Below are 15000 nucleotides of genomic sequence, written 5' to 3' on the forward strand. Positions count from 1 at the left end.
AGACTATGTTCTGCTTCTCCCTCACAGCTGTAGTCTACTTCCTGTCCTCTTTTCTCATGACTCTGTTCTACTCTATTCCTGCTCTTTCCATCCTCCCTCGTCCTCTCCCTTTCTGTTTTCACACCCTTCTCTCTCCCCTCTCAGCCGACTCCCTCATCAGGCAGATGGATGGGCAGACCCTGGGCTGGCAGACACACACACACACCTGGCAGGACCTGCAACAACTCCCACTGCATGCTGTGAGCTGAGTGAAGACAGGATGAGAGAAGAGGAGTTGAACAGAAGGAGAGAGGAGAAAGGAGAGATGTCTCATCAAGCCCTCCTTTAGATTTGGAGATCCCTAGACCAGGCGACCTCTCTCTCTCTTCCCTCTTCTCTGTCCTCTCCTCTTCCTCAGTTCTAACTCTCTCTCTCTGTCTCAGGAACATGTTGCTAGGCAGTTAGGAGACAAACTAGTACCATGAGAAAGCAGGTAACAGCAATTCTCACACACACACACACACACACACACACACAACACACACACACACACACACACACACACACACACACACACACACACACACACACACACACACACACACACACACACACACACACACACACACACTCCCGTCTCCATGTCTTACTTGTGCAGAGCGAGTGGAGGAACCTTGGAAGGCTTCTCCGGCTGTGTCCCGTAACAGGAAGTCCTAGCTTCAGGGATTTCTCCGTACTCTTCCAGCATGGCGGAGGCCGCGGACGTTATGATGCCCAACCCGTCCCTCACCCGCGCCTCCAGAGGATAATCCCAGTCCTCAGAGGAGACGGACACCATGCCCGAGGGGAACTCCTCTGGTACCGTCTCGGTGGTGCCAGAGGTCAGGCTGGAGACGATCCAGATGTATCCAAACCCGGTGAGGCCCAGGGAGCGAGCCTCCTCCAGGATAAACACTCCCTCGTCTTTAGAGCAGTACAACAGAACCACCGGGGATTGGACCTTCTTCAACATGATCTGACTCTTACTGTCCTCTTCCACAGCATCTAACGTTATGATGTGCTGCAGGTCCCAGCCTACAAAACTACAGGTGGAGAGAGATAGAGAGAGATAGAGAGAGGTGGAGAGAGGTGGAGAGAGGTGGAGAGAGGTGGAGAGAGATGGAGAGAGGTGGAGAGAGGTGGAGAGAGATGGAGAGAGATGGAGAGAGATGAGGAGAGGTGGAGAGAGATGGAGAGAGATGGAGAGAGGTGGAGAGAGATGGAGAGGTGGAGAGAGATGGAGAGAGATGGAGAGATGGAGAGATGAGAGAGGTGGAGAGAGGTGGGGAGAGATGAGAGAGATGGAGCGAGAGATGGAGAGAGATGGAGATAGAGATGGAGAGAGATGGAGAGATGGGAGAGAGATGGAAAGATGAGAGAGATGGAGAGAGAGATGGAGAGAGATGGAGATATGAGAGAGAGATGGAGAGATGGAGAGATGAGAGAGGTGGAGAGAGGTGGGGAGAGATGAGAGAGATGGAGAGAGATGGCGATAGAGATGGAGAGAGATGGAGAGAGGTGGAGAGAGATGGGGAGAGATGAGAGCGATGGAGAGATGAGAGAGAGATGGAGAGAGAGATAGAGAGAGGAAGAGAGAGATAGAGAGAGAGAGGGGACGAACAGTTAAAACACCATCTAACGTTATATGTGCTACAGGTCCAGAATCCCTGTGGAAAACTTTTGAGACCTTGTAGAGTCACAGCCCCAACGAATTGAGACTGTTCTGAAGGCAAAAGGGGGTGGAACTCAATATCAGGAAGGTGTTCCTAATGTTTTGTAGACTCACTGTATAATCTTATATGTTAATGTATTTTATATATAATCCTATATGTTAATGTATATATTATACTGTATATAGTCCTATATGTTAATGTATATATTATACTGTACATAATCCTATATGTTAATGTATAGTATATATAATCCTATATGTTAATGTATATTATATATGATCCTATATGTTAATATATAATATATAGTCCTATATGTTAATGTAAACATTATACTGTATATTATCCTATATGTTAATGTATAGTATATATAATCCTATATGTTAATGTATATTATATATAATCCTATATGTTAATATATAATATATAGTCCTATATGTTAATGTAAACATTATACTGTATATTATCCTATATGATCATGTATATTAGATATAATCCTATATGTTAATGGATATTATATATAATCTTATATGATAACGTATATAATATATAATCCTATACGTTAATGTATATTATATATAATCCTATATAATAATGTATATTATATATAATGCTATATGATAATGTATATTGTATATGATCCTATATGATAATGTATATTATATATATTCCTACAGTATATGTTAATGTGTATTATATATAATGACATATGTTAATGTGTATTATATATAATCTAACAGTATATGTCAATGTATATTATATATATTCCTACAGTATATGTTCATGTATGTTATATATAATAACATTTGTTAATATATATATTATTTATATTCCTACAGTATATGTTAATATATATTATATATAATCCTACAGTATATGTTAATGTATATTATATATAATCCTACAGTATATGTTAATATATTATATTTAATGCTATATGCTAATGTGTATATATACCTGTTGTCGACAGTTCTCTTGAGGAAGTTAATAAACTCTTGGTACTATATAATATATTCGGGTGGTGGACTAGTCTTGATACACTGTTGGGAAACTGAGTGTGAAAAACCCAGCAACGTTACAGTTCTTGACTCAAACCGGTGCGCCTGGCACCTACTACCATGCCCCCCGTTCAAAGACACTTCAATCTTCTGTCTTGTCCATTCACCCTCTGAATGACACACATACACAATCCATGTCTCAATTGTCTCAAGGCTTAAAAAAATCCTTCCTTCAACCTGTCTCCTCCCCTTCTTCATCTACACTGATTGAAGTGGATTTAACAAGTGACATCAATATGGGATCATAGCTTTCACCTGGATTCACCTGGTCAGTCTATGTCATGGAAAGAGCAGGTGTTCCTAATGTTTTGTCACAGGCAGTGTAATATTACATTAACATAATGTAATATGTTAATGTATATTATATATAATGACATACAGTTGAAGTCGGAAGTTTACATACACCTTAGCGAAATACATTTAAACTCAGTTTTTCATAATTCCTGACATTTAATCCTAGTAAAAATTCCCTTTTTTAAGTCAGTTAGGATCACCACTTTATTTTAAGAACGTAAAATGCCAGAATAATAGTAGAGAGAATGATTTATTTCAGCTTTTATTTCTTTCACTATTTCTTTCACTTTCAATGTGCATCACAATCCCAGTGGGTCAGAAGTTTACATACACTCAATTAGTATTTGGTAGCATTGCCTTTATACTGTTTGTGTCACATTCGCTATCTTCAAACTCCCGATCATAAATAAACCAAGACGCAGCGTGCATGGAATTCCACGTCTTTTAATGAAGATGAAACTCACCAAAACAACAAAAACAGGAGAAAAAAACCCCCAAAAAACGTGATGTTCTGGGGCTGCTCACAGGCAGCTACACAAAAACAAGATCCCACAATCACAGGTGGGGAAAAAGGCCTGCCTAAGTATGATTCCCAATCGGAGACAACGATAGACAGCTGTCTCTGATTGGGAACCATACTCGGCCAAAAACAAAGAAATAGATAACATAGAATGCCCACCCCACATCACACCCTGACCTAACCACATAGAGAAATAAAACGTCTCTCTAAGGTCAGGACGTGACAATAGCATTGCCTTTAAATTGTTTAACTTGGGTCAAACGTTTTGGGGTAGTCTTCCACAAGCTTCCCACAATAAGTTGGGTGATTTTTGGCCCATTCCTCCTGACAGAGCTGGTGTAACTAAGTCAGGTTTGTAGGCCTCCTTACTCGCACACACTTTTTCAGTTCTGCCCACAGATTTTCTATAGGATTGAGGTCAGGGCTTTGTGATGGCCACTCCAATACCTTGACTTTGTTGTCCTTAAGCCATTTTGCCACAACTTTGGAAGTATGCTTAAGGTCATTGTCCATTTGGAAGATCCATTTGTGACCAAGCTTTAACTTCCTGACTGATGTCTTGAGATGTTGCTTCAATATATCCATATAATTTTCCTGCCTCTATTGCCATCTATTTTGGGAAGTGCACCAGTCCCTCCTGCAGCAAAGCACCCCCACAACATGATGTTCTTCGGCTTGCAAGCCTCCCCCTTTTTCCTCCAAACATAACGATGGTCATTATGGCCAAACAGTTCTATTGTTGTTTCATCAGACCAGAGGACATTTCCACCAGGGACATTTTCTTTATGACATCATTTGTAATCAATGTATCATCCATTCTGTGTAGATGTAATTCTGTGTGATTATTTAGGTATTTAGTAAATAAATAATTAAACCAAATTTTGTATTGAAGATAACCAAGAATTTACAACTTTCAGATGAGAGTGAATAAAGTGATGATTATATATTGACTGCTATTGATGTAAAAGATTACCAGGTCTTTAAGAGTTTATTCAGAAGATAACAGCTCTATAAACATTATTTCGTGGTGCCCCAACTTTCTAGTTAATTACATTTACCTGATTAGCTTAAGAGGAATTATTTTATAGAATAGCATGTCATATCACTTAATCCGGCATAGCCAAAGACACCACACAGGTGTGCGTAAATGATGGTGGCAGGAGTGCGTAATGCAGGGCAGCCTGGCGCCCTCGAGCGCCAGGGGGAAGAGCGGGAGCAGGGCGTGACACTGCGTTCATCTCTAGGAGACAGAACGCGTCTCCTTCCTGAGCGGTATGACAGCTGCGTGGTCCCATGGTGTTTATACTTGCAAACTATTGTTTGTACAGATGAACTTGGTACCTTCAGGCGTTTGGAAATTGTTCCCATGGATGAACCAGACTTGTGGAGGTCTACAATTTCTTTTCTGAGGTCTTGGCTGATTTCTTTTGATTTTCCCATGATGTCAAGCAAAGAGGCACTGAGTTTAAAGGTCGGCCTTGAAATACATCAACAGGTACACCTCCAATTGACTCAAATTATGTCAATTAGCCTATCAGAAGCTTCTAAAGCCATGACATCATTTCCTGGAATTTTCCAAGCTGTTTAAAGGCACAGTCAACTTGGTGTATGTAAACTTCTGACCCACTGGAATTGTGATACAGTTAATTATAATTGAAATAATCTGTCTGTAAACAATTGTTGGAAAAATGACTTGTGTCATGCAGAAAGTAGATATCCTAACTGACTTGCTAAAAATATTGTTTGCTAACAAGAAATTTGAGGAGTGGTTGAAAAATGAGTTTTAATGACTCCAACCAAAGAGTATGTAAACTTCCGACTTCAACTGTATGTTAATGTGTATTTTATATATTCCTGCAGTATATGTTAATATATATTATATTTAATGGTATATTGTAATGTATTTTATGTATAATCCTACCGTATATTTTAATGTATATTATATATATTCCTACAGTACATGTTAATGTATATTATACATATATTACTACAGTATTTGTTAATGTATATTATAGATAATGACATATGTTATTGTATATTATATATATTCCTACAGTATATGTTATTGTATATTATATATAATGACATATGGTACTGTATATTATATATAATGTCATATGTTAATGTATATTATATATAATGATATATGTTATTGTATATTATATATATTCCTACAGTATATGTTACTGTATATTATATATAATGACATATGGTACTGTATATTATATATAATGACACATGTTAATGTATATTATATATAATGACATATGTTAATGTATATTATATATATATATATATATTCCTACAGTATATGTAACTGTATATTATATATAATGACATATGTTACTGTATATTATATATAATGACATATGTTAATGTATATTATATATATTCCTACAATATATCTTCATGTATATTATATATAATGACATATGTTCATGTATATTATATATATTCCTACAGTATATGTAACTGTATATTATATATAATGACATATGTTAATGTATATTATATATAATGATATATGTTATTGTATTTGATATATATTCCTACAGTATATGTTATTGTATATTATATATAATGATATATGTTATTGTATATTATATATATTCCTACAGTATATGTTACTGTATATTATATATAATGACATATGTAACTGTATATTATATATAATGACATATGTTAATGTGTATTATATATAATGACATATGTTAATGTATATTATATATATATATATTCCTACAGTATATGTAACTGTATATTATATATAATGACATATGTTAATGTATATTATATATATTCCTACAGTATATCTTCATGTATATTATATATAATGACATATGTTCATGTATATTATATATATTCCTACAGTATATGTAACTGTATATTATATATAATGACATATGTTAATGTATATTATATATAATGATATATGTTATTGTATTTTATATATATTCCTACAGTATATGTTATTGTATATTATATATATAATGATATATGTTATTGTATATTATATATATTCCTACAGTATATGTTATTGTATATTATATATAATGATATATGTTATTGTATTTTATATATATTCCTATAGTATATGTTATTGTATATTATATATAATGATATATGTTATTGTATATTATATATATTCCTACAGTATATGTTATTGTATATTATATATAACGCTACATACATGCTACGTGCTCTTGAGGATGTTGATAAACTCCTGGTATCGGGGGAACTTGGAGTATGTCTATACATACCTGTTGTCCACGGTGCTCTTGAGGATGTTGATGAACTCCTGGTATCCGGGGAACTTGGAGGTGACTATAGAAAAGATGTGCCAGTCGTACTCCTCCATAATGCTCAACATCAACAGCGCCTCCTGCTGGATGGAAGCTCCAAACTGGAAAAACGTTGACTTGTCGTCCTGATGGAGAGATAGAGAGAGAGAGAGAGAGAGAGAGAGAGAGAGAAGAGAGAGAGAGAAGAGAGAGTTATTTATCGTCCTGATGGAGAGAGAGAGAGAGAGAGAGAGAAGAGAGAGGGAAGAGTTATTTATCGTCCTGATGGAGAGAGAGAGAGAGAGAGAGAGAAGAGAGAAGAGAGAGGGAAGAGTTATTTATCGTCCTGATGGAAAGAGAAGAGAGAAGAGAGAGAGAGAGAGAGAGAGAGAAGAGAGAGAATAGTTATTTATCATCCTGATGGAGAGAGAAGAGAGAAGAGAGAGGTAGTGTTACTATTCCTACCCCATATCCAACAGACAGAAAAGAAAGATGGAAATAAATGATGTTAACTGGACAACCACTACCACTACCAGAATAAACAGTTCATAATGAACCACGTCAAACCTACATCCCACACTTCAACCAGATGTCAGTCTAACATCTGCTACAGGAGATCCCCATACCACTGACAACAGCTACAGGTATACAGATATACAACAACTAGATAGTTAATTAGACCAGGGAATATGGATGAGGTGTTAAACAACTAGATGGTGAATTAGACCAGGGAATATGGATGAGGTGTTAAACAACTAGATGGTGAATTAGACCAGGGAATATGGATGAGGTGTTATACAACAACTAGATGGTCAATTAGACCAGGGAATATGGATGAGGTGTTAAACAACAACTAGATGGTGAATTAGACCAGGGAATATGGATGAGGTGTTAAACAACAACTAGATGGTCAATTAGACCAGGGAATATGGATGAGGTGTTAAACAACAACTAGATGGTGAATTAGACCAGGGAATATGGATGAGGTGTTAAACAACAACTAGATGGTGAATTAGACCAGGGAATATGGATGAGGTGTTAAACAACTAGATGGTGAATTAGACCAGGGAATATGGATGAGGTGTTAAACAACAACTAGATGGTGAATTAGACCAGGGAATATGGATGAGGTGTTAAACAACTAGATGGTGAATTAGACCAGGGAATATGGATGAGGTGTTAAACAACAACTAGATGGTTAATTAGACCAGGGAATATGGATGAGGTGTTAAACAACAACTAGATGGTGAATTAGACCAGGGAATATGGATGAGGTGTTAAACAACAACTAGATGGTGAATTAGACCAGGGAATATGGATGAGGTGTTAAACAACAACTAGATGGTGAATTAGACCAGGGAATATGGATGAGGTGTTAAACAACAACTAGATGGTGAATTAGACCAGGGAATATGGATGAGGTGTTAAACAACAACTAGATGGTCAATTAGACCAGGGAATATGGATGAGGTGTTAAACAACAACTAGATGGTTAATTAGACCAGGGTATATTAGAATTAAAAACGGGTTCAGCCCCTGGTTCGACCGTGATCTTGCAGAGTTACTACCACCTCAAGAATTGCATTTGGCGAAAGACTCGGCACACGCATACTCATGCTGACTGGCTCTCGTTCAGGCAAATGAGATATAAGTTCACTCAGGTTATCCGGAAGGCCAAAGTTAGTTACTTTAAGGAGCAGTTCTCTCTCTGTGTGTCTAACCTCCAAGAAGTTCTGGAAAACAGTTAAAGACCAGGAGAATAAACCCTCCTCCTCACAGCTGCCCATGTCCCTTAATGTTGATGATGTGGTTGTTACTGACAAGAAGCACATGGCTGAGCTCTTTAAATCACCACTTCATTAAGTCAGGATTCCTATTTGACTCAGCCATGCCTCCTTGCCCGTCCAACATTTCCTCATCACCCACCCCTTCTAATGCGACTAGTCCCCGATGCTTCTCCCTCTTTTCGTCCTGCCCTGCTACAAAGTTTCTCCCTGCAGGCGGTCACTGAGTCCGAGGTGCTAAAGGAGCTCCTTAAACTTGACCCCCCCAAAAAAACATCCGGGTCAGATGGTTTAGACCCTTTCTTCTTTAAGGTTTCTGCTCCTATCATCACCAAACCTCTCTCTGACATCTCTTTTTATCCTGTCTCTCCTCTCTGGGGGTTTTTAGGCTGGGTTTCCGTAACAGCACTTTGACATATCAGCTGATGTAAGAAGGGCTTTATATAAATACATTTGATTTGATTTGATTTGATCTGGGGAGGTTCCCATTGCTTGGAAGGCAGCGACGGTTCGTCCTTTATTTAAAGGGGGAGATCAAGCTGATCCTAACTGATATAGGCCTATTTCTCTTTTGCCCTGTTTATCAAAAGTGTTGGAAAATACTCAACTGACTTGCTTTCTTGATGTCTATAGTATTCTCTCCGGTACGCAATCTGGTTTCCGCTCAGGTTATGGATGTTTAATAAAGGTCCACAGTGATGTCACCATTGCCCTTGACTCTAAGCAATATTGTGCCGCTATTTTTATTGACTTGGCCAAAGCTTTTAATACGGTAGACCGTTCCATTATTGTGCGCCGGCTAAGGAGTATTGGTGTCTCTGAGGGGTCTTTGGCCTGGTTTGCTAACTACCTCTCTCAAAGAGTGCAGTGTATAAAGTCAGAACATCTGCTGTCTCAGCCACTGCCTGTCACCAAGGGAGTACCCCAAGGCTCAATCCTAGACCCCACGCAACTTCTCAATTTACAACAATAACATAGCTCAGGCAGTAGGAAGCTCTCTCATCCATTTATATGCAGATGATACAGTCTTATACTCAGCTGGCCCCTTCCCAGATATTGTGCTCTACAACAAAGCTTTCTTAGTGTTCAACAAGCTTTCTCTACCCTTAACCTTGTTCTGAACACCTCCAAAACAAAGGTCATGTGGTTTGGTAAGAAGAATGCCCCTCTCCCCACAGGAGTGATTACTACCTCTGAAGGTTTAGAGCTTGAGGTAGTCACCTCATACAAGTACTTGGGAGTATGGCTAGATGGTACACTGTCCTTCTCTCAGCACATATCCAAGCTGCAGGCTAAGGTTAAATCTAGACTTGGTTTCCTCTATGGTAATCGCTCCTCTTTCACCCCAGCTGCCAAACTAACCCTGATTCAGATGACCATCCTACCCATGCTAGATTACGGAGACGTAATTTATAGATCGGCAGGTAAGAGGGCTCTCGAGCGACTAGATGTTCTTTACCATTCAGCCATCAGATTTGCCACCAATGCTCCTTATAGGACACATCACTGCACTCTATACTCCTCTGTAAACTGGTCATTTCTGTATACCCATCACAAGACCCACTGGTTGATGCTTATTTATAAAAACCCTCTTAGGCCTCACTCCCCCCTATCTGAGATATCTACTGCAGCCCTCATCTCTACCTTCTTGACCTTTGTGCTGTTGACTTTGCCCAATAATGTTTGTACCATGTAAATGTTGTGTTGTTACCATGTTGTTGTCATGTTGTGTTGCTACCATGTTGTTGCCATGTTGTGTTGCTACCATGTTGTTGCCATGTTGTGTTGCTACCATGCTGTGTTGTCATGTGTTGCTGCCTTGCTATGTTGTTGTCTTAGGTCTCTCTTTATGTAGTGTTGTGTTGTCTCTCTTGTCTTGATGTGTGTTTTGTCCTAAATGTATATGTTATTTATTTATTTATTTATTTATTTAATCCCAGCCCCTGTCCCCGCAGGAGGTCTTTTGCCTTTTGGTAGGCCGTCATTGTAAATAAGAATTTGATCTTAACTGACTTGTTAAACAAAAGTTAAATAAATATAATATATAAATATGGATGATGTCACAACCGTCGGATGAAGTAGACCAAGGTGCAGCGTGGTGAGCGTACATTTTCCTCTTTATTGAATGTCGCCAGCAAAACCAATAAACAATACAAACACGACCGTGAAGCTTACAGGGCAAAGTGCCACAAACAAAGTTAACTACCCACAAGGACAGGTGGGGAAAAGGGCTACCTAAGTATGGCTCCCAATCAGTGACAACGATGCTGTCCCTGATTGAGAGCCATACCAGGCCAAAAAAGAAATACAAAACATAGAAAATAGAACATAGAATGCCCACCCAAATCGCACCCTGACCAAACCTAAATAGAGACATAAAAAGGCTCTCTCAGGTCAGGGCGTGACAGATGAGGTGTTAAACAACTAGAAGATGGTCAATAAGACCAGGGTAGTATAAAGTAGTGCACTATATTGGGAATAGGGCTGTAGTATAAAGTAGTGCACTATATAGGGAATAGGGCTGTAGTATAAAGTAGTGCACTATATAGGGAATAGGGCTGTAGTATAAAGTAGTGCACTATATAGGGAATAGGGCTGTAGTATAAAGTAGTGTACTATATTGGGAATAGGGCTGTAGTATAAAGTAGTGCACTATATAGGGAATAGGGCTGTAGTATAAAGTAGTGCACTATATAGGGAATAGGGCTGTAGTATAAAGTAGTGCACTATATAGGGAATAGGGCTGTAGTATAAAGTAGTGCACTATATAGGGAATAGGGCTGTAGTATAAAGTAGTGCACTATATAGGGAATAGGGCTGTAGTATAAAGTAGTGCACTATATAGGGAATAGGGCTGTAGTATAAAGTAGTGCACTATATAGGGAATAGGGCTGTAGTATAAAGTAGTGCACTGTATAGGGAATAGGGCTGTAGTATAAAGTAGTGTACTATATAGGGAATAGGGCTGTAGTATAAAGTAGTGTACTATATAGGGAATAGGGCTGTAGTATAAAGTAGTGCACTATATAGGGAATAGGGCTGTAGTATAAAGTAGTGCACTATATAGGGAATAGGGCTGTAGTATAAAGTAGTGCACTATATAGGGAATAGGGCTGTAGTATAAAGTAGTGCACTGTATAGGGAATAGGGCTGTAGTATAAAGTAGTGTACTATATAGGGAATAGGGCTGTAGTATAAAGTAGTGTACTATATAGGGAATAGGGCTGTAGTATAAAGTAGTGCACTATATAGGGAATAGGGCTGTAGTATAAAGTAGTGCACTATATAGGGAATAGGGCTGTAGTATAAAGTAGTGCACTATATAGGGAATAGGGCTGTAGTATAAAGTAGTGCACTATATAGGGAATAGGGCTGTAGTATAAAGTAGTGCACTATATAGGGAATAGGGCTGTAGTATAAAGTAGTGCACTGTATAGGGAATAGGGCTGTAGTATAAAGTAGTGTACTATATAGGGAATAGGGCTGTAGTATAAAGTAGTGTACTATATAGGGAATAGGGCTGTAGTATAAAGTAGTGTACTATATAGGGAATAGGGCTGTAGTATAAAGTAGTGTACTATATAGGGAATAGGGCTGTAGTATAAAGTAGTGCACTATATAGGGAATAGGGCTGTAGTATAAAGTAGTGTACTATATAGGGAATAGGGCTGTAGTATAAAGTAGTGCACTATATAGGGAATAGGGCTGTAGTATAAAGTAGTGTACTATATAGGGAATAGGGCTGTAGTGCACTATATAGGGAATAGGGCTGTAGTATAAAGTAGTGCACTATATAGGGAATAGGGCTGTAGTATAAAGTAGTGCACTATATAGGGAATAGGGCTGTAGTATAAAGTAGTGTACTATATAGGGAATAGGGCTGTAGTATAAAGTAGTGCACTATATAGGGAATAGGGCTGTAGTATAAAGTAGTGTACTATATAGGGAATAGGGCTGTAGTATAAAGTAGTGCACTATATAGGGAATAGGGCTGTAGTATAAAGTAGTGCACTATATAGGGAATAGGGCTGTAGTATAAAGTAGTGTACTATATTGGGAATAGGGCTGTAGTGTACTATATAGGGAATAGGGCTGTAGTGTACTATATAGGGAATAGGGCTGTAGTATAAAGTAGTGTACTATATAGGGAATAGGGCTGTAGTATAAAGTAGTGCACTATATAGGGAATAGGGCTGTAGTATAAAGTAGTGTACTATATAGGGAATAGGGCTGTAGTATAAAGTAGTGTACTATATAGGGAATAGGGCTGTAGTATAAAGTAGTGCACTATATAGGGAATAGGGCTGTAGTATAAAGTAGTGCACTATATAGGGAATAGGGCTGTAGTATAAAGTAGTGTACTGTATAGGGAATAGGGCTGTAGTATAAAGTAGTGCACTGTATAGGGAATAGGGCTGTAGTATAAAGTAGTGTACTATATAGGGAATAGGGCTGTAGTATAAAGTAGTGCACTATATAGGGAATAGGGCTGTAGTATAAAGTAGTGTACTATATAGGGAATAGGGCTGTAGTGTACTATATAGGGAATAGGGCTGTAGTATAAAGTAGTGTACTATATAGGGAATAGGGCTGTAGTATAAAGTAGTGCACTATATAGGGAATAGGGCTGTAGTATAAAGTAGTGTACTATATAGGGAATAGGGCTGTAGTATAAAGTAGTGTACTATATAGGGAATAGGGCTGTAGTATAAAGTAGTGTACTATATAGGGAATAGGGCTGTAGTATAAAGTAGTGTACTATATAGGGAATAGGGCTGTAGTATAAAGTAGTGTACTATATAGGGAATAGGGCTGTAGTATAAAGTAGTGTACTATATAGGGAATAGGGCTGTAGTATAAAGTAGTGCACTATATAGGGAATAGGGCTGTAGTATAAAGTAGTGCACTATATAGGGAATAGGGCTGTAGTATAAAGTAGTGTACTATATAGGGAACAGGGCTGTAGTATAAAGTAGTGTACTATATAGGGAATAGGGCTGTAGTATAAAGTAGTGCACTATATAGGGAATAGGGCTGTAGTATAAAGTAGTGCACTATATAGGGAATAGGGCTGTAGTATAAAGTAGTGTACTATATAGGGAATAGGGCTGTAGTATAAAGTAGTGTACTATATAGGGAATAGGGCTGTAGTGTACTATATAGGGAATAGGGCTGTAGTATAAAGTAGTGTACTATATAGGGAATAGGGCTGTAGTATAAAGTAGTGCACTATATAGGGAATAGGGCTGTAGTATAAAGTAGTGTACTATATAGGGAATAGGGCTGTAGTATAAAGTAGTGTACTATATAGGGAATAGGGCTGTAGTATAAAGTAGTGCACTATATAGGGAATAGGGCTGTAGTATAAAGTAGTGTACTATATAGGGAATAGGGCTGTAGTATAAAGTAGTGCACTATATAGGGAATAGGGCTGTAGTATAAAGTAGTGTACTATATAGGGAATAGGGCTGTAGTATAAAGTAGTGTACTATATAGGGAATAGGGCTGTAGTATAAAGTAGTGTACTATATAGGGAATAGGGCTGTAGTATAAAGTAGTGTACTATATAGGGAATAGGGCTGTAGTATAAAGTAGTGTACTATATAGGGTATAGGGCTGTAGTATAAAGTAGTGCACTATATAGGGAATAGGGCTGTAGTATAAAGTAGTGTACTATATAGGGAATAGGGCTGTAGTATAAAGTAGTGTACTATATAGGGAATAGGGCTGTAGTATAAAGTAGTGTACTATATAGGGAATAGGGCTGTAGTATAAAGTAGTGTACTATATAGGGAATAGGGCTGTAGTATAAAGTAGTGTACTATATAGGGAATAGGGCTGTAGTATAAAGTAGTGTACTATATAGGGAATAGGGCTGTAGTATAAAGTAGTGTACTATATAGGGAATAGGGCTGTAGTATAAAGTAGTGTACTATATAGGGAATAGGGCTGTAGTATAAAGTAGTGTACTATATAGGGAATAGGGCTGTAGTATAAAGTAGTGTACTATATAGGGAATAGGGCTGTAGTATAAAGTAGTGTACTATATAGGGAATAGGGCTGTAGTATAAAGTAGTGTACTATATAGGGAATAGGGCTGTAGTATAAAGTAGTGTACTATATAGGGAATAGGGCTGTAGTATAAAGTAGTGTACTATATAGGGAATAGGGCTGTAGTATAAAGTAGTGCACTATATAGGGAATAGGGCTGTAGTATAAAGTAGTGTACTATATAGGGAATAGGGCTGTAGTATAAAGTAGTGTACTATATAGGGAATAGGGCTGTAGTATAAAGTAGTGTACTATATAGGGAATAGGGCTGTAGTATAAAGTAGTGCACTATATAGGGAATAGGGCTGTAGTATAAAGTAGTGT

The 15000-nt window shown here is 37.9% G+C and overlaps 1 protein-coding gene across 1 annotated transcript in view; it reads right to left on the reverse strand.

Annotated features, from left to right (window-relative positions):
• Positions 1 to 15000, reverse strand: part of LOC123732882 (glutamate receptor ionotropic, NMDA 2A) — a 228437-nt gene that overhangs the window by 45973 nt on the left and 167464 nt on the right. The window contains exons 3-4 of the mRNA XM_082973145.1: positions 6821 to 6987; positions 630 to 1061 (exon numbers count right to left, since the gene is read on the reverse strand). Coding sequence (XP_082829271.1) covers positions 630 to 1061; positions 6821 to 6987 — 599 coding nt within the window. The remainder of the gene's footprint in view (positions 1 to 629; positions 1062 to 6820; positions 6988 to 15000) is intronic.

The sequence above is a fragment of the Salmo salar genome, chromosome 03, assembly GCF_965601325.2.
Source record: "Salmo salar chromosome 03, fSalSal1, whole genome shotgun sequence".
Taxonomy (NCBI): Eukaryota; Metazoa; Chordata; class Actinopteri; order Salmoniformes; family Salmonidae; genus Salmo; species Salmo salar.